The 25,286-nt window shown below is 32.7% G+C and overlaps 1 protein-coding gene across 3 annotated transcripts in view; it reads right to left on the reverse strand.

Moving 5' to 3' along the window:
* The window catches only part of RELCH (RAB11 binding and LisH domain, coiled-coil and HEAT repeat containing), a 121,923-nt gene that overhangs the window by 13,469 nt on the left and 83,168 nt on the right, over positions 1-25,286 (reverse strand). The window contains exons 17-27 of one of the 3 annotated variants that reach the window (XM_082853356.1): positions 25,097-25,253; positions 24,346-24,469; positions 22,472-22,520; positions 20,309-20,388; positions 17,136-17,242; positions 16,037-16,136; positions 10,797-10,879; positions 10,531-10,594; positions 8,966-9,104; positions 5,137-5,253; positions 1,304-1,392 (exon numbers count right to left, since the gene is read on the reverse strand). In XM_082853356.1, coding sequence (XP_082709482.1) covers positions 1,304-1,392; positions 5,137-5,253; positions 8,966-9,104; positions 10,531-10,594; positions 10,797-10,879; positions 16,037-16,136; positions 17,136-17,242; positions 20,309-20,388; positions 22,472-22,520; positions 24,346-24,469; positions 25,097-25,253 — 1,109 coding nt within the window. Of the gene's footprint in view, positions 1-1,303; positions 1,393-5,136; positions 5,254-8,965; positions 9,105-10,530; positions 10,595-10,796; positions 10,880-11,388; positions 11,472-16,036; positions 16,137-17,135; positions 17,243-20,308; positions 20,389-22,471; positions 22,521-24,345; positions 24,470-25,096; positions 25,254-25,286 lie in introns of those variants that run through there. The other 2 variants (XM_082853355.1, XR_014326703.1) reach the window with 2 other exon arrangements.

A 25,286-nucleotide genomic window follows, 5' to 3' on the forward strand; every position in this document is an offset into this window, starting at 1 on the left:
AGAGGTGGCACTGCCCATCAGTATAGACATGATGCACTGTTCAATAAACAGTAATGGGACAACTGGTTATCCATATAGAAAAAAATGTAACTTAAGCACTACCTCACATCATACGTAAAAACTAAGTTTAGATGGATTAAGCATTTTATTGTGAAAATACAACTTTAAACATTTTAAGAAGAAAGTATAGGAGATCATGTCATGCAACTGATCAATCAATCTATTAAAAAATTAAAAATCAGTGTTCAAATGGGCCAAAAATGTGAAAAAACATCAAAAATTGGAAAAAGATATTCATAAAACACAAAACTGACTGAATACTGATATTCCAATTATATAACAAACTTCAAGGAAATAATAGGAAAAAAGACAACCCAAAGTGGGAAAAATGGGCAAAAAACCTAAAAAGGCTTTGATGTTAGTGAACATACAAATAATTCTCAAGTTTGACAATAATCAGGGAAATGCAAATGAAAACCATAATGATATACCACTTTATATCTACTGAATTTAAAAAGTCTAAGAATACCAAGTGTTGACAAAGATATGGATGAAAAGGCTACATACTCCTGCATGCTCCTATCAGGTCTGAAAAGTGTCCTTTCGGTGCAGCACTTTGATCAGTAGTGATCGTAGAGACAGAAGATTTGTTGGATTACTGTGATGGTAATGAATACGACGTACCAACAGACAGTGTGAAAGTTGAGAGAGGGGGTGTAAACTGCTGGGAGGAAAAAGAGATATGAGGGAGGGATGAAGGGAAGATTTTGTTTTTGTTTTGATTTGTTTAGGAGAGAAGAGTCAAACACAATAATAGTTTAAAGAAAAGCTGCTAGAAAAACAGGCTGAAGATATAGAATAGGAAATAAATGACAAACAGGGTTTTGGAGAATACAGGAAGACAAATAGAATGAAAAGAGTTATGAGGAAATGGAGAGAGAAAATAGAAACTTTGCTTCTAAGAAAGTTAATGGTCAGAGATAACACTGTACAGCATTTTATAGATAAAAAGCATTTCACATACACTCTCTTACTAAATTCTAACTATATTCAGTGAAGGACAGTACGTTATTCCTACTTTAGAGAATTAAACAGAAGCTCAAAGATGTTGAAGGAGTGTCTTAAGATCTCATAGCTAGTAAATAAATCCATAAAATGATGCTGAACTAGACTTTAAAAAATTAGGCACAGCATATCATAATCACACCTCATATGGAGAAGAATCAAAGTCTATATAGGAGATATTAAAACACATGAACATGGCACTGATAATCACAGTGGCTTAATCATGATAGTAGCTTACCTCATGCTCTGGAGAAAGATGTTCCATGTCAATTCGTAAACATCTGAGACCAGGTAAGAAGTGATTAACCATTAAATCCTCTGAAATGACTTGAGATGAGGTAGTTAAGGAGATTAAAAAAAAACAAACTGGTATGTCCAACAGAACAACAGAAGAATATAGAAGAAGCAGATCTCTTAAATGCTGCCTATGGCATGCTGATCACTTAGAGCAAACAGGCTTCTGTCAAGCACGATCTGTATTTGTTGAGTTAGTTACTTGTCAAGAGGCAACTGTGTTTATTCCCACAAATCTCCTTATGTCAGTGGCATTGATTATTGTAACAGCGCATAATTTAATTACATGGTATGTAAATGTTATGAAATAATAAGAGTGAAAATTAAATCATGAAATTTAATTGGATGTTTAAATGTGTATGAAAAGTAAAAAAATTAATGTTTCCATGACAACTAAGTTGAAAGTTTCAGAAAAAATTGATAAAGGCCAGTTGCTTAAAACACTGCTGCTTGGATACATATAGCTGATTCACTTTGTTAAACAGCAGAAACTAACACAACATTGTAAAGTAATTATACTCCAATAAAGATGTTAAAAAAATTGCTGCTTAATTATATATATGACAACTGTAAATATATACATATTTAAATATAAAGAAAAATATAAAAATCTAGAAAAATTCAGTACCCAGTATCAGAAATGTTTCTGGATTCTCTTTAAAGAAACTTAAGCTAAAATTCATAGACAATTATATTACGAATGTGGTTCACCTAAGAAAGCTGATGTTTAATTCTAATCAGCAGACACACAAAAGAAATGCCTCAGTCCTACATCAAAAGCTTGGTAAAAGAAATGACATTTATGTGTTTAAGTTAAAAGAAGTTCTCTTAGGTATATACCATTTTCCTGATTTCTTACTCTAACCATTCTGTTAAACTGACCAACACTGGTCCTCACTAAATTGGGCAAGAGAGCTTTTGCTGTAATAAGTTTAGTACTACTTATATTTCCTAGCCATATGAGTTTTAGTTGATTATATGACATTGAAATAGTCAGGAAAGCAGATGCATTTCTCAAACAATTCACCTTGTTTATTCACATCGCTTCTGACACATTCTCACCTATTATAGTTGTGAGCCATCTAAAAATATTTCTTATTTAATATTATACCATATTAAAGTGAAAAATGCCAGTAAATGAGTTCTTTATAAAGATGAGTTAGTCTTTCTGAAAAAAATAATAAATTATATTAAGTAAAAAAAAAATCCATATAACTACTGCCTTAAAAATATAGTTATAAATAAACACTAGTTGTAAATAAAACTCCTATAATTGAGTGACTTATAAATAGGCAGTTATAAAAATATAGACATCATTTGGTTGAACCAAATCCCTATAGATATACAAAGTTCTACAACCTAATGGCTATGTAGTTTCATTTTCTGGGTATAGGAAAAGTATCACCTAGATATATCTGTGAGTGACCTTTGGATTAGAGAAAGGTCTCTGATCTAGAGAAATCTGGGCATGGATTGAGAAACTGAAAATGGCCTTACTTGGTGGTAAGAGGGAAGACACTTTCCTTCTCCTCTCTCTCTACCCACTGTTTGGTCCTTTTCCCCCATGGAACCCCACAATCTTTCTTAGGGGATGGAAACTTAGAGATCATTTAGTCCTATCTGATGTTAGGAATCACCTCTACCTCATCTGTGAATGGTGGTCATAAAGCCTCTGACTGCTAACAATGACAGGACATTCAGTTTTGTAAGACAGATCTCTGCATTTTAGAGAGCTCAATTTGAAAGTTTTTCTTATAAACACAATAGGCCTCTCCATGACCTCTGCTTGTTAGTGTTTGCTCTGCATTTTAGTTACACAAGCGTGCCTAACCTTTTTTCTATATAACAACCTTTAAAATAATTCTCAAATTATCTTTTCATCCCTAAACCATTTCTTTTCCAGGTTAAACATTTCTAAATTTCTTCAAATTTTTCTTAAACATGATTTCTTGCCTTAATACCATGCCAAATGTTAAATTATATAGATTTCCTATGTCCCTATTGAAACACGATGTCGTGCTGAAAGGAATACTCTTGTGTTCTATCAGCTCGTAATTCAAAAGAACAGCAGAACAGATATGGACAATGTGATTTTATTAGTGGCCATAACCACCCTGTTGACACAAGTACAAGTTCTGACTCACGGAGAACTAACGCTTTTAGTACTTGAACAGGGTCTATTGTTAAGATGGTTCTTCCCCTTACTGTGCTGTTATAAAGACTTTCTACTGTATTTTCTCTAGTAATATTCTGTACATACCTAAATACACAATAATATTCCTTCTATACAGACTTCTATGCTCTTCAGAAACCACTGCTTAGTCCATTTGAAAATTAGGTTAACAGAGCTAAAATTTTTAATCTTTTGACTTTCTCATTTTCCTTGAGGCATATTTCTTTAGAAACTCTGCTATATAAGATTACACACAACTCTTCACTTAAGTTTGTAAACATTTACTTTCGCAAAGTTTAGGGAATAGGTATAAGCGTATCAATGTTTTCTTTCTTTGACATGCCAAACTCTGACATGCCATTATTACTTTCTTGTAAGGGTCCTGTCACTTCTCCATTACTAAAGAGTCCTTTCTTGCTAATTCAGGATTATCACTTCCTCTTTTTGCTTCCTCTATCTTCTCTAAGTTGAAAATGCCAACAAGATAAATCAGGAATGATAGTAAGTTCTGCTTTTAGTGGAATTAAACTTATAGAAGGTATATGGTTAGTTGAGGCAAAATTATCAAAATACGGTATCTCTGCCCACTTTATGATCTATAGTATAAGAAAGTGGCTTATATCAGCCACACGAATAGGCAATTTGTAGCAGAGTCCCAAAATGAAATGCTCTCAACCACACATCGAACTTCAAGTTTTAACATTTCTAAAAGGACCAGTAGCTCCTTAACAGACAGCTCTGCATTTCTTTCTCTACCATCATTTTTTTTCTGTCAAAATCATAATTCTCTGATTATGTTGTCTAGCACATATTTTTACGGTTATATTCAAGTGTTCAGCCGTTCACTCATTTTTCAATCTCTTATTTCCTCCTTTCTTGAAATATTCTGGCTTTTAATGGGAGAGCCTAAAAGCTAGAGTTTATTCTGCCCATATTTATCTTTACTTCCTTCTTACTTTTATTTTACTAGGCCAAGGATATTAAAGAGAACATTTAATAGGATAGCTAAAGTTCACCGTTCTAGTCACAGTTTTGCTTTTAATTATAAAAAACAGAAGTCACTAATGCCTTTAAGTTTTAGTTTAGTCATTTATAAAATGTAGTGGTTGACATGGGTTAGATGATCTCTGAGCTTTCCTCCAGTTCCACCATCACTGCAAATGATTAACCATGGTGTCCCTGTATTTTTTTCAATGAGTGATATCTCTCCAAGAGATATTCACAGGATCATAAAGACTGTTAAACATTCATTTAAAATGAATGCCAGGACACATACAAGGATTCCTTTTGATTAACAGAAGCCTCAGTTATAACTCATTGCTTGCTTAGTTATATAGCTGATTAACATACATACAATTTTAGTCAATGTTTTCAAAACTATGGAACATATAAACACAGAAGACTTAAAGTTATCTTTTAAAATTATGAGATGGCTAGAATAAGGAGCCATCTTATGGGGCAAGTCAACTCAAATTTTTAATCTTCTACTTAATTACTTCTTAGTTAAGTTGAAGAAAAAAATTCTACTTCTCAATCTTTAACAACTGAGGTTCACTGTAAGACTGATTATTAAATATAGAAATACATTAATAAAGCAAGGATACAACAACAGGAAAGTGCACTGTAGGCTTCAAAAAGATGGGTAGCAATATCCAGTCTTTTAGAATCCACGATTTGTAAGTTGTTCACCAAGGCTAACTTATGCAAATGTGGTATAACAACTGAAAAAAGAAAAAGAAATTATTAATTTTAATCTAAAACATGCTTATACATTAAAAAAATTTTTCATTTTATTTTATAAAATTTTATTTTAATTCTGGATGATTTCGAAAGATTACCCACATCCCATACTTGCTTTTTCGTCCTAGGGAAGAAAGCATGTTTTTCAGAATAAATAGTGATCTAGAATTTGGGAGAAATAGATTATAGCATGCCATTATAACCTAATTATGAGGATGTATACAGGTCATTTGGCTTCACTGCAATTCAGTTTCCCAATTTGAAAAATGAAAGCCAAATAAACAAATGTAAACAACCTACCTCTTGTGTTATTATCAGCTTTATAAATAAGTTTATATAAATCTTGTATTACTGTTGCTATTAAAAAGATAAATACAGTATACTGATTCATTTTCAATATCAAATTATTTCACTACTTCATGAAACTATTATTAGCTTTAGTTTCTCAAGTTCTTAGCAAAGACCAGTGTCAAATAGCACTGGTGGTTGAGTTTTCAAGTCACCTAATGGGCTCAATATCTTATATCTCAATGAATAGTGTAAAATTTCAAAAATACAGACAACACATTGCTAAAATTAAAGTGGTGGTCCAAGAAACAGTAACCATTTCAGTAGCACTGAGCACTCCTACTGCCTAAGATTGTGTTCTTTAAATACCATTTCCCACTAAAACCAGGGTCCCTTGCAGAAATGGCTTCAGGGTAAGTGATTATCAAATTGTTGATCACATGGTCCCATTCTAGTCCCTGCTTGGTTGGGGGACCCAAAACATGGTTCATAAGCACATACTTCTGACCAACTGTAGTGACTTCATTCATGTCTACTTTAAGCTTGTATATGTTAAAGCCACAATCTCCTTCTAGGAAAATCTCCTGCTTCCTCAATAAACCACTACTATAATTACAACTTTTATGCACCTTAGTAAACGGTAAAAAACCCCACACAAACTTAGGATAACAATGGCCATTTTTAGGGGACTTTTTGACTTATCAAAATTAATAACAACATACTTCAGAGGTGCTCTAGAAAAAATAAGAAGACAAAAAACTCCAAATATTCATTGAATTCCCAATGAATTCACTGAAACTCCGATTCATTAACTGGCATGCTGAGGCCTCAACAAAATGGTGGCTCTGAGACAAAGATTCTCTATTTCATTTCTGCCCAAACATTTTGAAACTGACCTTCCTTGCACTACTTTATCTATAAACACGTGGCCTCTATTCATTCCGCTCATTCCCTGATTTCCTACACAAGCAATCCTTTCCTCAGTGTTTTTCTCAGAAACTCAACAACCACACTATACAAGATCCCTTAAAACTGCTTAACTAGAAAACAAACCTATACAAGTTACTTTAAACTGTAGTCTACAGACAGTTAAAGGCTACAATTAAGGATATTCCTAAATCTCAGAAGATAGAAGTTTACTAAAGAATTCAACATTTCATTATATATGTATTGTCCTGGGCTACCACATCTGTACCAATTAATTCATTTAATTGTTAACCCCTCAGATGGAGATAAATGGTTAAAAGATTTAATAACCTAGATGTGAGTAATTCTACAACTGACCTTCGGTGGGCAAGGAAAACAGGAAATACACAACATAAGGCCACTTCTGAAGCCTTTCACTTAAGGGCAGATTGGACAAAGATTCAAAAGTGCGAACAAAATAAAGATAAATCAATAGGAAACTTTATAAAATAGATTTTTGTAAACTTTTAAAAAATATTCTGGGGTAGATCCAATAGCAAAAGTGAAGGGAATCTTGTCCTCTCTTTTTGTAAATGGGCTTAGATCTAAAATAAGGAACTTTGAAAAAAACTGATCTGAAATGTAAAGCTGCCATGTTAGAAAATCTCCAAGGTATGACTGAACATTTTCAGAGAGACTTATAAAGTTAAAAAAGTAGAAAACAAACAAACAAAACTGTATCTTGTTCTGAATAAAACAAATGGCCCCTGAGATAAAATCAGGACCAAAAGGTCCTATAATAACTAAGAGTTGGGAGAGAAAAAGGGCCACTGGAAGAACCAGTGTCTTCTATTCTCTAGGAAATAGAGGGAAAAATATCCAAAAATGCCACTCCAAGGAAGACATTACCACCCAGCAATTCTTTGTTCTTTCTCTAAATTCCTAACAGGAACTGTCTATAAATACAGATGGATAACAATATAGCATCCTTGTCAATATGGGTTCTACTTCATCTACCATTAATCTTATTAATATAGGACACTAAATTCCACAGGGTAAAGTTTTAAAGCAAAAGAGAAGCCAACTGACTGAGTAGTAAATACAGAAGAAAAAAAATTTTTTTGTCTTAAAAAAAAATGTCTTGTTGTGTCAGAATGTGAAGGAAGATTGTATAAGACAAACTTGTGGGTATACAGTAAGTTGTAGAAGGCTTCAGGAATAATGGTTTACTACACCTATTCAAGCAGTGGAAACTGCTATTCTCAATTTTTTCTCAAGCCAATCTTTAATTGCTATTTTGGGACCATTATGAAAAGAATATTTCTCTTTTCTATGTGATACATAAATCTTTCTTTTGAGTGTACACAAAAAGGTTAGATCATATTCTAGACAGTTATTAACTCAACAACACGGCACCCACCAAAGACCCATTGCCTATTCAGCCTATTCCTTGATCCAACAGCCAAGACTTATTCTCCTTGCTTCAGAGCAATTACAGACAGCCTCAAAAAAGTTAGTCAAAGCACCTGTAGAGGGTCACCTGTAAATCTGACGTTACTATGATGAGGAACTATCCCTAATGCTAACTAAAATACTAAACGTTTTTCTGTTAACTGATTGTGAAATACTGTTATTTTCTCCTCATGCTACCAACACTATTACCCATTGAAAAATAACCTTGTGGTTGTTTCTGTAGTTCAATATGTGTTCATGCCCTCAACAGACCTTTTGGACACTGCAGTCCAAATCCTGACAATATTTTTGTTGTTTATCTTAAAAATACCAGGTTAGATATGCAATAACTAGTCTATGGGAGAATCCAATTTTGTATGGAAACCAAACTGATGTAAGAAGCCAAACTTGCGGACTTTCCAAGAGCATGTCAAATTGCTAAAAATAAAAGGACTAAGGTATAACAGTGATAACTGTCATGCTTTTGGAGTAATAATTACTGGATGCTTTGATGACACCCAAAGAAATTGTTGTCATAAAGTAAAAAGTGATACTATAGAAACTGGAGAAAATGCTTTAGCAGATCATCATGCAGGTTATTTAGCAGATCAACAAGCCATGATTTAAAACAAAATAGTGGAATGGCATGCTAAGTGGAAGAAATGTATCTTTCATAAGAACATGTCTAGAAACACATAAAAATTTCCTTAGAAATAAGAATTAAATAATAAGTTCTAAATATAATGAGCACAGTATTTTGAAATTAACAGTTAGGAAGAATTATTTTAAAAATAACTTGAAATTATTTATGAGTTACTTTTCATACGTCTACAGCAATCACCTATATAGTATAAGAAGCCATTTAATAGCAGTTAATAGTAATACCAATCAATCCACAATAACAAACTTGTTTCACTTTCAGCTTTCAGTATGTGAAAGATAAGGTGTAGAAAGGTGTCATGTAACATATGACAAATCCTCAGTGAGGCTTATGGTCTTGCTCTTACATTACAATTCAGGAAAAATGGTAAAAAAAATGCAACTTACACTCATCTCGGAACCTTGGTTCTGCATTAGGCCCAACTCTACCAAATGTTTTTATGATTTCTGTATGCAAGGAATACTGGTCTTGATATTGAGGATCTTCCAGGAAAGAAGCCAACTGCATTTTCACTCTTTCCAGCAACTTAAAATTGAATATTGTACAGTCAAATTGAGAGAAGGATACACACTAAACATGGCTTGCATCACTGGATTCAAATGACTTATATCAACATAATAGTAAAAATTTGGAATTAAATAAGTACTTATTTAGTCTTTTGGCTCAGAAAAGATCTTAAATTTTTGTTTATGCTTGTTAATTCATTTTTTGTTTTTTAAAAACACAAATATTCCCTGACAAACTGTAGAAAAGACCCCACAATATTTAGGGATAAAGATAGAGTTTTGATGATTTTGTATCTAAACTATAATTCTTAAAACAAATCAGAGTGTAAGTTACCCACTTATTCACCTTCTGAAAGCAATGAGTCATTAATGACTTACATCTTACTCATATTTCCCTAAAAGACATATTTATTTTGGGATTTAAGAACATGTTGAAATTCTGCCAAGACTGCAAGCTTTGCAGAACAATCTGTTTTTTTATTTTGCTCCACCGGTGAAATATGTAAGTGAAAAAACGGAAAACATTTTTTCCCACAACTAACACGGTTGTTTAATTTTTGTTATAAAAAAAATCTATATGACAAAAAAAATTTACTGAACAGTTTAATATATATATATATATATATATATATATATATATATATATATATAATTTTTTTTGGTAAAATGTCTATGAGATGGAAAACCTTGTTTTCCATTTAAGTGGCTAAGTGATATGCCCACAAATAATTTACTTTCTAATGTATAGGGTTTTTCATTGTGTAAGGACATGTCCAATTTGATAATAAAGAATAAAATTCTGATAACTAATTTTGAGAAGTGTCTTAGAGTTAATGTTGCAGATAGAACCTAACAAACTGAAAATTAAATCACAAGTTTCTGAATCAAAATACATATTTAGGGAGGAAGACTTTGGTAATCTGCTGAAGCAGGCGTGACAGAGGGTTGTCACAGTGATGTGTGCTACAAAAAGATGATACCAGTCTACGACATGACTTGCAGCTTGATTATCAATGACAGTTACAAGAACATAGGTACCCTCTAGCCTCCGTTCGTGAAACTGAGAAAACCTGTCTTCAAATCTGTACAAACTGGCAATTGGGAATTTATGTAGACTATCCAGAAGTCTACTGGATAATAGAAGCCTTTGGAGCTAAATCTGCTTTGAAGGATTATTCAAAACTGCAATATCCAGATAGACTTAAAATAGAACATCTGAGAGTTGGCTTATACTTAATTTTCTAGTTGAGAAGAAAGACTAGCGATTGCCTTCGCATATGAAAATATACTTTTGGTAGGCTATCATATTTTCAAATTCTGAGATCCTCTTCTGGCCCATAAGTAACTAAGAAATAAAATGAAGGGTATGATGCTACTGGGTACAGGCATAGTAATGTGTTATCATTACCTCAACAGTACATAAATAAATTCCAGTCATTTCCTACCTCTCTTTGAATAACTGTTTCCATAATAGTGCCAAAGGCTGGAATTGTGGCAATCCTGACAGAGCTGTTAAAATTAAAAAAGAAAGAAACTGAAACTTTCTTTGAGATGAAAAACTGATTATTAAAATATATATCAAAGTAAGTACAAGGTAAATATACTGTATTAGTCTCTAGCAATGACAAATTAAATTTAAAAAAAAGCAGACCAAGAAGAATGCTCAAAAAGACAGACAGGATAACTTAAGGTCGCAGTCTGTGAAACTCACAATTCAGGATCACTGGACAAGGTAACAAGGGCCGGAGCAACCCGCTTGTCAACTAACGCTTCACTCATGCCTCGAAGAGTCAGCTGTAAACCAGTCAACATGCAATAAAAAATGGTTTGGTAAACTGGAATGAGAACTGGGTTAGCTGTGACTGAGGATGGGCAGGCAGACTCATTGGCCTTTCTTGGTTTAGTCACCCACACGAGACATTAAAATGTTAAGCCTCTGGTTCATGCCACTATACTTACTGGTAACAACATGTTAGTGAGATTAGAGAGCATCCCTTCTTGGCTTGGAAGAAATAGTCCATCAGCATGTTTTAAGTTTTGGAAACGTTTATTGAGGACTAATAAATACTACTAATATATTCTTTTCAATATATGGCCTTGTCATTAGGCTTACTGTGAAGGTTGACTTAAAAAAAATACATGAATAGTAGTATAATAAAGTTTAAAATCAAGTAAGCATAATCCAATATTATTATTTTAAAGAGCTAAATCTAGTCTTCAGTGAATTTAAAAGCTGATGGTTATTTCTTGACAGGTGCATTTTGAAAGGGATGCTGAATGTAAAAGGTAGGAACGACACTTACATTTCAGGGTCACTGGAGAGAGTTATGAGAGCAGGAACAACCCTCTGAGCTACCAGAGTTTCATTCACCCCCTTCACCAACAGCTGATTGGTCAGCACAGGGGGTATTCACAGGTGATGCATGGAAAGAGCAAACACAATGCCACAGGAAGAAGAAAGGAACAACCAAGAGAAAGAGAGAAAACACAAAAGCAAAACCAAAATTAGAAGCTAAGCAAATATTGCTACTAGAGTGCTTTATAAAGGCAGAGAATGCTTAGGAGAAAAATAAAGCTTACACAGCCTAGCAGTCCCTGAAAACAGTTTGTTACCAATTCAGTGACAGTTTGTACTTTTGGTCAAATAGTCTATGCAATTTCCATGTTCAATTTAAAAGAAAGCTTTACCTTTTTTTTTTTTTCTTTTAAAGAAACTAAAAAGACATACTGGGTTCTATGGTTAAATTCTTTAAATAAATCTGATATAATTTTGTTATGACCAACAAGGTACAAACTGGACTGTTTTTAAACCAAACTCAAATGGCTAGCAGCCACCACTAAATTGCTTCTGATTGTTCTGATGCAAGTAAATTTAAAAATCACATACAAAAATTCCCAACCTTTTACATCATGTAGCTTTATTCCTTGAGGTACAGAGATATAATGTAGCCTAGTGGAAAGTACTTATTTCATGTGGGAATCAGACCTGGGTTCAGATTCTAGCTCTCCACTTATTGGTCATGTGGCCTTAGATATATTACATAATCCCTTGAAACTCAGTTTTCTCATCTGAAAATGGTGACACTATCATCTACCTTAAAGGATCACTGTGCTACTAACTAAACATAATATACTTAAATATTGTGTCTGACAAAGACTAGGCATTCAAGAAATGCAAGCTGAATTATTGTGACTACTCCAAGGACATAAGATTTGTGATATATTTGGAAAAAGAAATTATTAACTAAAAAATGTTTTTGTCTCGTCCAAGTAGTTAATGTTTACAAATAGTCCTTTGTTTTGCATTTCTCTAAAAGCTCAAATAAAAAAAAATACAATGAGCACAATTAGACCTATTGCTATAATCTAATCATAAAAACAATTCATTTAGCAACCAACCCGAAATCGCAGAACTAGAGGACAATATTGAGCTGTACGCATTGTTTTTATAAAAATCACGGAATTTTATGAGTTCAACAGAAAAGGGTAACATCCTAATCCTACGTTCTCTATTTCAGAATGTAAACACAAATGCTAATCAATCTCTTCACCTTGTAATGGAACTAGTCCTCATGGAAGATGGAAGATGCTGTGGAATTTTTAGTAACAAAAACGCAACACTGTGTTGGGTTAACTATTCCTCCTACACAGCACATCAGAGAGCAGAGCTCCCTTTATCAGAGGTTTTTAATTTTACACTAATCTGTTACCATTTAACAACTGATATACTTTATTTTATTTTTTTTTTTGCTGTACGCAGGCCTCTCACTGTTGTGGCCTCTCCCATTGCGGAGCACAGGCTCCGGACACGCAGGCTCAGCGGCCATGGCTCACAGGCCTAGCCGCTCCGCGGCATGTGGGATCTTCCCAGACCGGGGCACGAACCCGTGGTCCCCTGCATCGGCAGGCAGACTCTCAACCACTGCGCCACCAGGGAAGCCCAACTGATACACTTTAGAATCTACTTCAGTATTCTGAAATAAGTTTTATTTCAACAGAACCATGGATAATTTAGGCAGGAATAAAATGACAAAAGAACTTCTGTTACTACCTTAAACATTACAGATGTCAGGTAGAAAGAAATAGGGGGAAGAAGTTCAAATACATTATAATACAACTTTCTTCTCTGTATCATTTTATAAATAAGGTAGCTTAGATTCGAATTAGTAAAGTGTATCTTGAAGTGTCTAACTTGTGCCAGCCAAAAAGCATTAAAAAAAAAAAAAGGGATAATCTGGGGGCAAGTTAATTTTTCATTGCACTGGAGTTTTTAGGTTTAACTTAATAAGCTGGAAAATCGGAAAGCAAAATTTAAGAGCTATTAATTATTACACATTTAGACACAGTTTATCATTTGATTTTTAAACATGATGAGGTAAGTACAATTATTATTAATGTTTTAACAGATGAAGAAACTGAGCCTGAGAGAAGTTAAATAACTTGCCCAGGGTTTTAGAGCCCAAAAGAGGTAGAGCTAGAAAATGGACTCAGTCACATTTGTCTTAAAAGCCCATGCCTTCTTTGAGTTGTGGTCTTAATGTTACCTGATTTATCTCCTTATGATTGATGTAAGAAATCATTATATGAAGTTCTTTTCTGCATCGTTTGGGAAATCCATTATGTCACACTGGAAGTCACATAATAAAGTCTCTTTTATAAATCAATTTCAATAATAATTTGTTACATCAAGAATATATTGTCTCTTATTTAACAATGAGAATAATATGACTGATTGGATTTCCCCTTTTTGCCCTGCTGTCTGAAAACTCAGAGCTAAATTTAGTGTTCAATTTCACTAAGTATCTCATATTATGTTCCTGGTATATCCATTTATTGCTTTCTTCTCAGTAGTTTCTGGTCTCACATTAAAAGAATTAAAAATTTTAAGTGACCTGTTTTTTATGTTTTTATTTTGAATTAACTCATCTTGGGGGTGGGGGAAGCAGGCATAACTGTAAATTATAAAGTATTAGTATCAAAAGAAATCTTATGAAATAATTATTCTTTTAATACAATATTATTCAAAATAAGCCTCACTGACAAAAAAGTAACTTTAATTTTTCCTACTAATGACTTTTATTGGCATGCTCAGTAAAAATTTTTTTATCATAAATGAACTTGAAAAATCATTAAAATAAGTCTCTCAGATTAGACTCAGAAACTCATCATCAACTGAGAGAACACTGAAAACTGCTTAAGCATAGGTATAGTTTCCAACCAGCACTGACAGCAGACATAGAAACCAAAACCAGACAAAAACCACATGTAAGAAATAAGGCAGAAAAAACCCCACAGAAACAAGTAAAAAGGGAGGATGCTTCATTTTCTTTATTTTCATTTATACTGTATGCTTCACCAGTATATACATACATTTTAGAAATAAATGGTTTAAGAGAAAGAAATAGCTGTTATGGTCTTAGAATAAAATCCTACTAAGTGAGTACATTAAAGAAATAGGATACTTTTTTCTTTTGCGGGGGAGAGGAGGCTAAAGAAAAACCTTTCTCTTTCATGGTAATAATTATTTTCAGCATATTGAATAATCAAAAATTATTTATACCCAGAAGGCACTTATGCTAGACATCTAACTGAATTTTTAATTTGGAATTTATCTTGACAAAGAACATGTGATTAGTTATTTTTTATCAAATATGTATAATTGTGGGAATAACATGTTCAGAGGATTTTCAACCTCCTCATAAGGATGGAATTTCCTTTAGATTCCACAAATCTATTTTAAATATTTAAGAGTTTTAGAAGGTATATATTTCAAATCTGTCAGTGCTCTATCCTTTAGATTGCAATTTATCTTAAATTATGTAAAAATTCTGAAATTCAGGAAAAATTGAATTGTCTAATTCTTATGAAAATAAGTGCTTTAAGATATTTTAAGAATCACATGTGTGTATTTAGGACAATTTTAGTTTGGATAAGTATACTTTTCCTAAACTATTATATTATTTTGTGAAGTAACAGCATATTAAAAAAACAGTAATCATAATGATAGTTAACATTTATTAAGCTCTTATTATTATGTGCCAGACACTGTTTTAAGACCTTAGAAGTATTAATTCATTTAATATTAATAAAAATCCTTTGAGATGGATACTTATTATTATCATCTTCACTTACATTATAGATGAGAAAACTAAGGCACAGAGAAGTTTGAAACTGGCATTAAGTGGCAGAGACAGACACTGAACCCAGCCAGTATGGCTCTAAGAGAAGACTCAAGAACAGTAAATAACACTCTAAACCACTTTTAGTGCTCAAATTCAAGTTCTAGAAACATATATATATGTACACTAGGCTAACATATTTCCTCTATGATGGATAAAAAGATAGGTATTCCAATTTTCATACTAAACTTGGGTAGGTGGCAATTTAAGAAAATCTAGTTAAATTATATGAAGTCTCTTCTGTCTTATAAGTCTACAGGCAGTTAATGTATAGAGATGTTGTTATTCCAGATATGAAAGGTGAGGGAATAATGAAGTAGGAATAATCAGTAAAATAAATATTTCCATAATTGCAAGTATGAATCCAACTACATTTTACTCATGAATCCAACTATATTTTACAACTTTAAAGATATCTTATATTGTTTTACTTTATTTTAATAGCTGTGTGCCTCAGTAAATAGAAAGTATAGCCAGGAAGATTTACATAGGATGGAAATTAAAATAAGATTTAAAAGAAATTCTGAGAAATGGAAATGATAATACAATAACATTCAAGGAACCAATAAGGCTAGAAAATAATCTGAAATGTACCAAAGCTAAATTTCTGCCCCATCACACAGTACACAACTAGATACTCTTCAATGCCATAAAATATACATCAACATACCATAGTACGAAAAGCCTCTCTGCCTTTTTAAGAAATATTCCCTCTCCCTCTTCCAAAGAAAATCATTGTGATCTGAACCAATAGAAGCGTTTGTTTACATACCTCAAACATTCTAGCAGCAGTACATCTCACAAGTGCTGAAGTATGGACAACACCATACCACAAAACAGTTAACAATAACTCATGGTAGGCTGGATTTGCACTGAAAGAAAAAAAATCAATGCTAAAAGTGAGAGCCACATAGTTCTGGTTTAAAACATAAAAAGGTATATTCTTTCATTAAAGTCTATTTTGCCTTACTGGTGTATTGAAAAATACTACATTTATGAGGAATATTAATGATAAAAATATTGGCAAAACATATAGAATTAGTTTGTATGGTTTAATAGGTTACATCTAAGATTCTTTAAAAAAGGAAGTCACCGTATAAAACTACAAACTTTTAGCATATTCAGGAGTTATACTTTTAGTTTCTCTAAGTACTTGCAATTATGACAGATATTTCAACTCTTTAATAGCATAAACGTTAAAATTATAAAAAAATAAAGTAAAATAAAATTTTTACTTATGAGAAAGAAACACTGGACTAAGAGCCAGATGGGTAAGTTATAACCTCTGTGGGTTTTAATTTCTGCATCTATAAAAATCTGGGACAATACTGCCCTATTTACATCATATGGTTGTGTAATCAATAAGGATCAATAAGGATAACTCAAATCACCTATATGGAAGGGTAAGTTGGCTGTGAAGACTATCCAAATGTGGGACAGTATTATTAATAAACACATAAGTAAAGAATGAGATAAGACTACTTAAGCAGCTAGATGATGTGCTTATGAGGGACTAGGCAAATCAAATGGAATGGAAAAAGGAGCCTAATGAGCTGGCTTTCACTTGGGGCTCCTTTTCCAGTTTTGGGATACTGAATTTTCTTCAAATCTGTACTTGACTTTATTTCTCCAGCTGCTTCAAAGAAGATATGTCTGTATCCTTTCCCTCATTCTTTTATTATAATGCATTGATTACAAACTATTAAGAATGTACAAATAAGAAAAACCAAAAACAAACAAAAAAATCTTAAGTCTCAAAACCAAGAGATTTGGTGTGTATGCCAATCTTTTTAGACTAAAAGTATGTACTCTATAAATCCAATTTTAAAACTTTATATAGCTTTTAAAAAACTATAAGCTATTATTTTTACCCCAGTTCCACAAAAGAAGCTTTCAGGCTATCAAGAGGAGCATGAGATAATGAAAGCAAGGTCATTACATCTTCTAAGAATCCAATTAACAGCTTTCGGTCTTCTTCCTACAGAGGAAAAAGACTGATAATGAATTTCCACCCAGTCAAGTAGAACTAAAACCATAATTTCCTAACTATAATTAGAAAATTTTACCAAATAAGGGGCAAATATCCTAATTTGGGAGCATTTTAATTAAAGATATTTATTAAGCATATCTATGATCACAATGGTGTGAGGACAAAGACTATCTTGATTCACAGATTTAGACCCGTGCTGTCCAATATGGTAGCCACTCACCACATGTGGTTACTTATATTTAAACTAAAAATGAAGTAAAATAAAACATTCAGTTCCTGAGTTGCACTAGTTACAATTTAAGTTGTTTAACAGCCACGTGTGGTTAGTGGTTACCTTACTGGACAGCTCAGATACAGATTACTTACATCATTGCACTATTGATTAGATAGTTCTGGTTTAAAACATAACAAGGTATATTCTTTTATTAAAATCTGTTTTACCAATTTTACTTCCCATTAACTTTGGCTCTAAATACTTAAATACAAACCACTAAAATAGTTATCCTCCTAATAGTAGAAAATTGATATCTGAGAAATTATTAGTGGTGAGAAGCTTCACACTTGCTGAAATATAGACCACTGTGTTCTTAAAACAGTCACACCCTTGACTAAAAAATAATCTTTACTTTTAATCTTTCTTTTACAAACCATTATTTTAATAATCTGAAAAAATATTTCTTTCTTTTTTCTTACACAGTACTATATTAAGAAATATGTTAGAAAAAGCAGGTCTACTAAATAGGAAAGTTAAAAAAATAACTGTATGTTAAATTAACCTGAATCTGTAAGGGAGGGAATCTGACATTCTATCAGAAAGTAAATATATAGAGAGTCAGGTATTTTGTCTTTAGGTCTTTATTAGCTCAACAATAAATGGCTTCTGTATATATCAATAGATCCATGAGGAAGACTAGATAACCACCTACCTTTTTTCTACATGGTCAGGTTAATTTAGAATGAGGTACAGATAAGTGATTGACAAAAGTAATGATCAGCATGAATAAAGGATGGACACAGCAGTTTTATAATACGCCAGTCTATTTAGGGAAGAACTTAGACACTGACAAACCAGCATCAGAGCTATGTTGGAATATAGATCTCACTCATTTATAGTCACTTACTATATTAAACAGAGTATCCATAAATTTGGAAGATAAACTGTAAATCTGAGAAAACAAGTGTGAAATGAGACCTATGAAATATACTTCTAAATGAGCACGAATTCCTTTGATTTGAAAATTTACTATAATACTATTTCTCAGCTTTGAAATTTAATACTGCTCATGTATTTGATTCAAAATAGGTTTTGTTTACCAAAGCAATCAGGGTGTGATTAACTCTAACAGAAAATTTGGTTTAGTAAGAAAAATATTAACAGCTGGTGTGGGCAATCTAGGACAGCCACCTCAATTCACATTTTGTAACCAGCAGGAAAGTTCTTATCTCTTTAGATATTTGGATTTCATATAGTGGCTCAAAAAGCGTGTCTTTATTCATTTATTCAACAAACCTATACTGAGGGACTACCATGAGACAAACTTTGTACTTCATTATGCCTTAAAATACCATTTATGGTGAAAACCAACGTACTAACCAACTGCCAGAGCTTAAAAATGAGAGAGAAAAATATTGACATCACACTTGTTATTATGCTGGAAGAGCTTCTAAAATTACAGAGGAAAATGGTATTCATGCTATTGTGCCTCGTAATATGTGCTAGGACTTAATCTCCATGAATTTAAGAATAACAATAGATACAATCTGTTAAGGTTACGTGACTTAAAATATTCTAAACACAGGGATTCTCTGTGTATACATATTATGGAGTAGTCTTAGAAACTAGTGAAGAAAAGTTTAAAAAAATACTGTACTACTTTAACAGAGTTGGAGCTTCTGTTTCAAGGTATCATATGATACTGTAGAACTATATTTTAATATTATAGGATGGTTCAAATCTATTTTGGAAGAAGAGTGCAATAAATATGAACTGCTTTACTCTGAATACAAAAGGCAAAAGAAATTAGGTATTAATCGGGTAAATTTGGGAAAAAAGATCTTCCTGTTTGCTGCTCACATTCTAATTCCTAAAAATGCTTTATCTTGAGTCCGTATCTTCGCCTCACAGGTGGAACTGCCTCACACTTAAAAATGACTGATGTGCCTTAATAAACATAATATGTTTACTTAAAACAATGTTAAGTAGAGTGAGGTGGTCTGTTACATTGGTGACCACCAATGAACCACATCTCCTGGTTCATGCTCTCATTTATTTCCCTCTTTTTGAATCTGGGCTGGGCCTGTGACTTGCTTTAAGCAACAGAATGCAGTAGTAGTGATGTGCTAATTCCAAGCCTAGGCTTTAGCCTAGCAGATTCTGATTTTGCAATTTTGGGAGCCCTGAGCCACCATGTAATGAGTCTGGCTCTGCTGTTCCACAGGCCCTGAGGACAGAGAGAGGCCCTAAGACTACATGGAGACTGAAGCTCAGCCATCCTTGCTGAACCCCCTACCAACCAACCAAGTGAATGCAGCAACACAAGCGACTACCAGCAAGAAGAGACGCTTAGCTGAGCAAAGATCGTGAGCAAATAAAAGATTTATAATAAGCCTTTACGTTTTGGGGTAATTTATTATGCAGTAACAATTAAGAAAAATAAAGTATTACTAAAACATACCTTACTAAAAATGATGATATAGTACGCTACAGCATTTTGTAGTTTGCTTCACCTAACACATGCGCTTTGTTGTTTATTAATGAAAAAATTATCAGGAAACACAAAGAAATTACTAAATAAGTGTAATCTAACACCTCTAACAAAATATCAAGAAGCACAGAATCTCTAAATTTATTTGTCCAACAGAGATTTTCCTCAGAGACTATTACTGAAATATGCTCACCACTGTAAATTATTTATTGAATGAAATGAATAAATAAATTTTGTTTTCACTTATGGGTAACATTTTCAATTATAAGCACATTAAAATACATAATATTAGCTATCTTTCTAAATAGAAAGTGCTTTACATTTTCCAGCAAAAGAATTTTTCCCTTACCTGAATATAACACGTAAGGACTCCTGTTGCATAAATGGGGACAGTAGCTTTAGTGAGGACCCCATTTCCTGCTGAGGAATCTAAAATCACAAAAACAATTTTAAAAATCTGAGTATGCTTTAAATATAAAGCAAAAAGTCATAAGACAAATTATATTTAAAATTACAACTGGTTACAAAGCTTACAAATAAATATTATTACTTTGAAAAATATTTTGATTAAAACACATATCCACTGGTAGTTGTGAAAATATTATACAACTTAATACTTTTCAGAGCCATTAGCATAAACAGTTTTGATAGATGGGAAAAACTTTAATAACCAAAATGAGATGCTCTACTGTTATTTGCACAGTCAGAAATCAGAGCTTTCTTTAACACTCTCCCAAGTGCCCGTATAAGCAGGTCTTCATAAATTGTCAGGTTTTCAATTTGCAGTATTCAGTAAAATGTAAAGGCACTCAGCTGAAAGGAGGCAGCCAGATATACATTTTACCTGCTTCCAGATACGAGATACTATTTAGTTTCCAGTGCTAGCCTAGTTCCAGAGCTCCTCCTGTGTCCTGTATAGGGATTTTCAGCCAGACAGAACCCTGATTATTTTCATGGAGTAGGGAGGCTAAGTAAAGCATGGGGAGAGGGGAGAGCATCCAATCACAGGTGAGTGTCCTGTGACTACTGTAACATAAGAGATTTTCTTATGCAGCACACGTAGATGATTTAAAAATAAAAATGTTCCAGAGGTGATATGACAGTTGCTATTTATAGTACCACAGCTCTTCACTTATTGATTTTTAGGTACTGTTTTAAGTGCTTTACATTTACTTTTATGAACTCAAACTTTTTAAAATTACTTTTTATCTATTTTTAATATTTTAAATTCTTTTCAGAAAGTAGTACATAAAGAAATTGATTTGAAAAAATGTATTTAACTGTCCTGAAAGAAGTTTCAGCAAAAAAGAAAGTTCCATTTTCATATCAATTCATATTTGAGGTTTGTTTATTCTCTTGGTAAGGGTAACTTTTTCTTTTGGGGAGTACTGATGTTGGTTGACTGTGACTATGGTAGCTGAGAGGTAAATCTGAGGCTAGGAACATAAGCTTAAGTTGAATTCACAGATACAGACTGTATATACAGTGATTATATACAATAATCACTTCCTATATGAACAGTTAAATATTCACAGCTAACTAATAATTCTAAAACCTATCAGTTTCCAAAAATATATAAATATTCTTCACCAATTTATCATCAGAATTAATAATTAACTAAAGAGATAATACCAACTATTAGGTATTCCAAGCATTAACCCTTTAGAAAGCTATTAAATATAAACTTTGGGAAGCATTTGTCAAAAAAAAAAAATCTCATCGACATTTTCAAACTTAAAGGGAATCATTTATTCATTCTCTAACTATCTCTGAGGACAGCCCCAAATGGAGTTTTTCAGATGACTCAATTCAAATCATTAAGGTAGGACTGAGATAAGAATTAACTATACATTCAAAATCAACCAAGTTTAAAAACAAAACAGGGGGGCTATACATTTTTGTTCCTAACATTTTTCACAATTCGTTCCTAAGAAATTAGAAAAATACACATGGACATAAGATCCACATAAAGAAGTTCTTAGGCCAGTGGTGCTACAACTACACTTCTTATGATAGATAAGTGAAAACTATGAACAGAGGGGCTGGAGCTGCCCATTAAAGCCTATAGTTTCTTTAAAATCTCATGTTTCATTTAAAAAACATATATGTGTATCTTGTATTCTCTTCAATTACAATTGTTTTAAGTTTGAAAAGTTTTAAGTAACTAATTATGAGTTAGATGCTCTTTATTTTTTCCTTTTCAGTATCTCGAATATACTACTTCAACTCTCCAAGGGTACAAGTACTCAGCTTGAGAAGCTCAGCCTTAGGTCAGTTTGATTACGGTGAAGGTAGATATTTACAGTCAAATTGACAAAGATTAATCTTACTGCCACCCCATGGGAAGAATATTAGACGTGGCAGAGTTGTAAAACCAAGAATTCCGTAGTATAAATCTTCCTTTTCAATTGTACTTGCTAGTTTATTTATACACTTTACATACAATGAATAAAGTATTTTGCTGGAGTAAAGAGATTCAATTGTTTTTAAAAGTAATAATGAACAAACTTACCAATATTTTCTTCAGACAGTCTTAAAATCTCCTGGAACTGAGGTTTTACCTAAGCAACCCAAAGAAAAGATCCAGAAAGTCTCAAGTTCAACGGACCAATCAATGGTTAAATAAATAAAATGTTTACTACCACTACTTATTTATTTATTTTGTTTTATAGACCGTTGATTCAAGCAGTCAAAAACATAACAATTCTTAAGAGCCATAGGAAAAAAGAAGAGTTAAGTTACTGAAAACAACACCTTTTAGAGATAAAATATTTAAAAGAATCAATTCAGGTCAGCAAGTTTTCTGAAGGGTCTTTAGTTTCCTTCACTAAATTAAAATAATTTCCAAGGTGATTTTAAGTGCTTGAAATTACTACCTCCTAAAACTGACCTTGATGTTAAAAGGGTATTTAGGCAGATATTATATGATTAGAATTATTGAAAAAATTTGCTGTATATAAAAGGAATGAAAATGAAATTCCATTCATTTAGGGTATTCAATAAGTAACATATTCATCATGTGATATCCATTGGCTTAGGTTAGTCTTTAACTTCTTTAAAATTTAACTTTAAACATCAAGTACAGAATTTAACATTAAAATTTTAAGTTAAAGCAAATGCTTGTTTCAATTTTTTATTTTTAACATTATTGGATTTCAGATTTCAGGCCACTGAAGTCAACCACTTACTGTTAAGTGCTAAAATGAACTCCTAATTGTTTTTGTAAAAAATGTAAAATAAATAACAGCAGCTACTTCTTTTGGAGATGTCAAACAAATTGTGCCTAGCGTGATTACCAGTAAAATCAAATCATATTTGTTTAATAATTACATGTTAGTGAAAAATGTAAAATGATTTTGTTTCTTCTACAATAACATCAAGCTTTGGTTTTTGTCCTCCTATTGACAGGTCAGGCATATTAATTTACAAATTCAATTTAAACTGAGATGTAGACCACTGTGAAAAGATTAATCTACAGAATCAGACTTATAGAATTAAATGACACTGAAGCAACTTCTTCATTTCACACATGGAAAGATTAAGCACAGATACATTAAATGATTTATCACAGGATACAAACATAACAGGGTCATAACCCATTTTCCGAATTCCGTCCAGTCCACTATACCAAACTGTCATGCTCTAAATGTTTCAGTAACTACAGGTTTAATAGTAAAGAGCTACACAAAATTTTTACCTTTTAAATGTCTTGATTAACATTTGATTGTAGCAATGACATCTTTTTATGTTTTTATTAGAGCTCTAAAGCACTGTCTTAACAATATGCTATGAAGACAAATGGATTAACAGGATTGAAGAAGAAAGTGGGACCTAAGGACATTCCAATTTAATATCTAAAACTACAGAATAGCCTAGATAGGCAAATGTGACAGTGATTGAAATATGTAGCATTTATCTCAAGTGTCCATTCTATTCCAAGAGCTTGTATCTTGTAGCAAGTATTCTATACAAGCTGCTTTGATTCTATAATCACCTGAAGTTTTGACCAAAGCATGCTGAGAAAATGGCTGCTTCCTGAATCTGTGGTAGATGGTAAAGTACCAGAAGTACATTCAAAGAATCACAGCTGAGTCCCCTAGCTGATACTTCCTATGCTAGAAAGCTTTGAGATATCCACAGTGAGTAGATCTTATAACCAAATCTGGATACAAACTAAGTTTTGGCTAAATCATCTTCTGAAAATCAATAAAGAGAAGAATATTACTGACTAGAATTTTCTTTTACTATCACAGTTTTCTAAGGTATTAAAAGATAATTTGAATAAAGGAAGGGCTCACGCTTTTATTTACTCTGCTATAGCATTAATTAACACATTACATTTCTATGTCTCTTGCATATAAGAAAACATGGAATACAAGTTTTTACCTTAGTGTTTGTAAAAATTTTGCCAAATGTCCGGCAAAGGCGCCAGAAAAATCTGGAGAATTCATGGACACAGGTAGTTGAAGTAACATTAATTTTGCCAACTATTTCTATAAGCTGTGGCAACCTGAATATGAAAGGAAAGAAAAATAGGCAGGGGTACAAATAAATTATTGTTTCCTTGCCAATTTCTGAAACAATGCAAATCTAACAATATCTTCTGTTCTGCTTTTCATAGCTAGTAAAATTGGAATGCAAAGGAGTTGTTTGGAACCCTTTGCAAAGTCTTCAGTTTATATTCTATAAATTTCTTAAAATAAATTTTAACTGATTGCCATAAAATATATGGAATCTTAATGGTAGGGTTCTAAGTATGGAGTTAATGAGACTCAAATCAATGGAGCTGATATTTCATACAAGAGCTTGGCTAACATGGCATCATCCACTTTAGCCTCAAAAATGAAAAGTCTGGATGTAGTTTAAAATCCATCACCACTTGTAGACAATAAGGCAGCAGATAGGTCTTCTGACATAATACAGCAACACCATCTTCATAGATAAACAACTACGTATCTAGTAGTATAAATCTCCTCTCCTAAAGAAATTTACCATAGATGATGCCAAGTTATGTTTTGCTATTTGTTTTTTAATATTTTGTTATATTTTGTCCCTCAGTGCCCAGGCTAAATATAGTGAGCTACCTTTCATTCAACTGATTGAGATGTACCAAATGAATACGGAGATGGTAACTTACAACTGATTGACAACCCATAGTAAACTCTCCCAGCCTGTTGTACCCTCGTGTTCCAGCTGGTAATCATAAAGTTGTAGCAGTACTGCCAATTGCTCACGACTTCCAATAATAGTAGACACATCCTGAAGAGGCGACATAGGCCGAGGGAACCTAGTCACTATAAAAATTAGAAGCAAAATAAATCACATAG

Source organism: Leucopleurus acutus (genome assembly GCF_964270905.1).
Source record: "Leucopleurus acutus genome assembly, chromosome: 13".
Taxonomy (NCBI): Eukaryota; Metazoa; Chordata; class Mammalia; order Artiodactyla; family Delphinidae; genus Leucopleurus; species Leucopleurus acutus.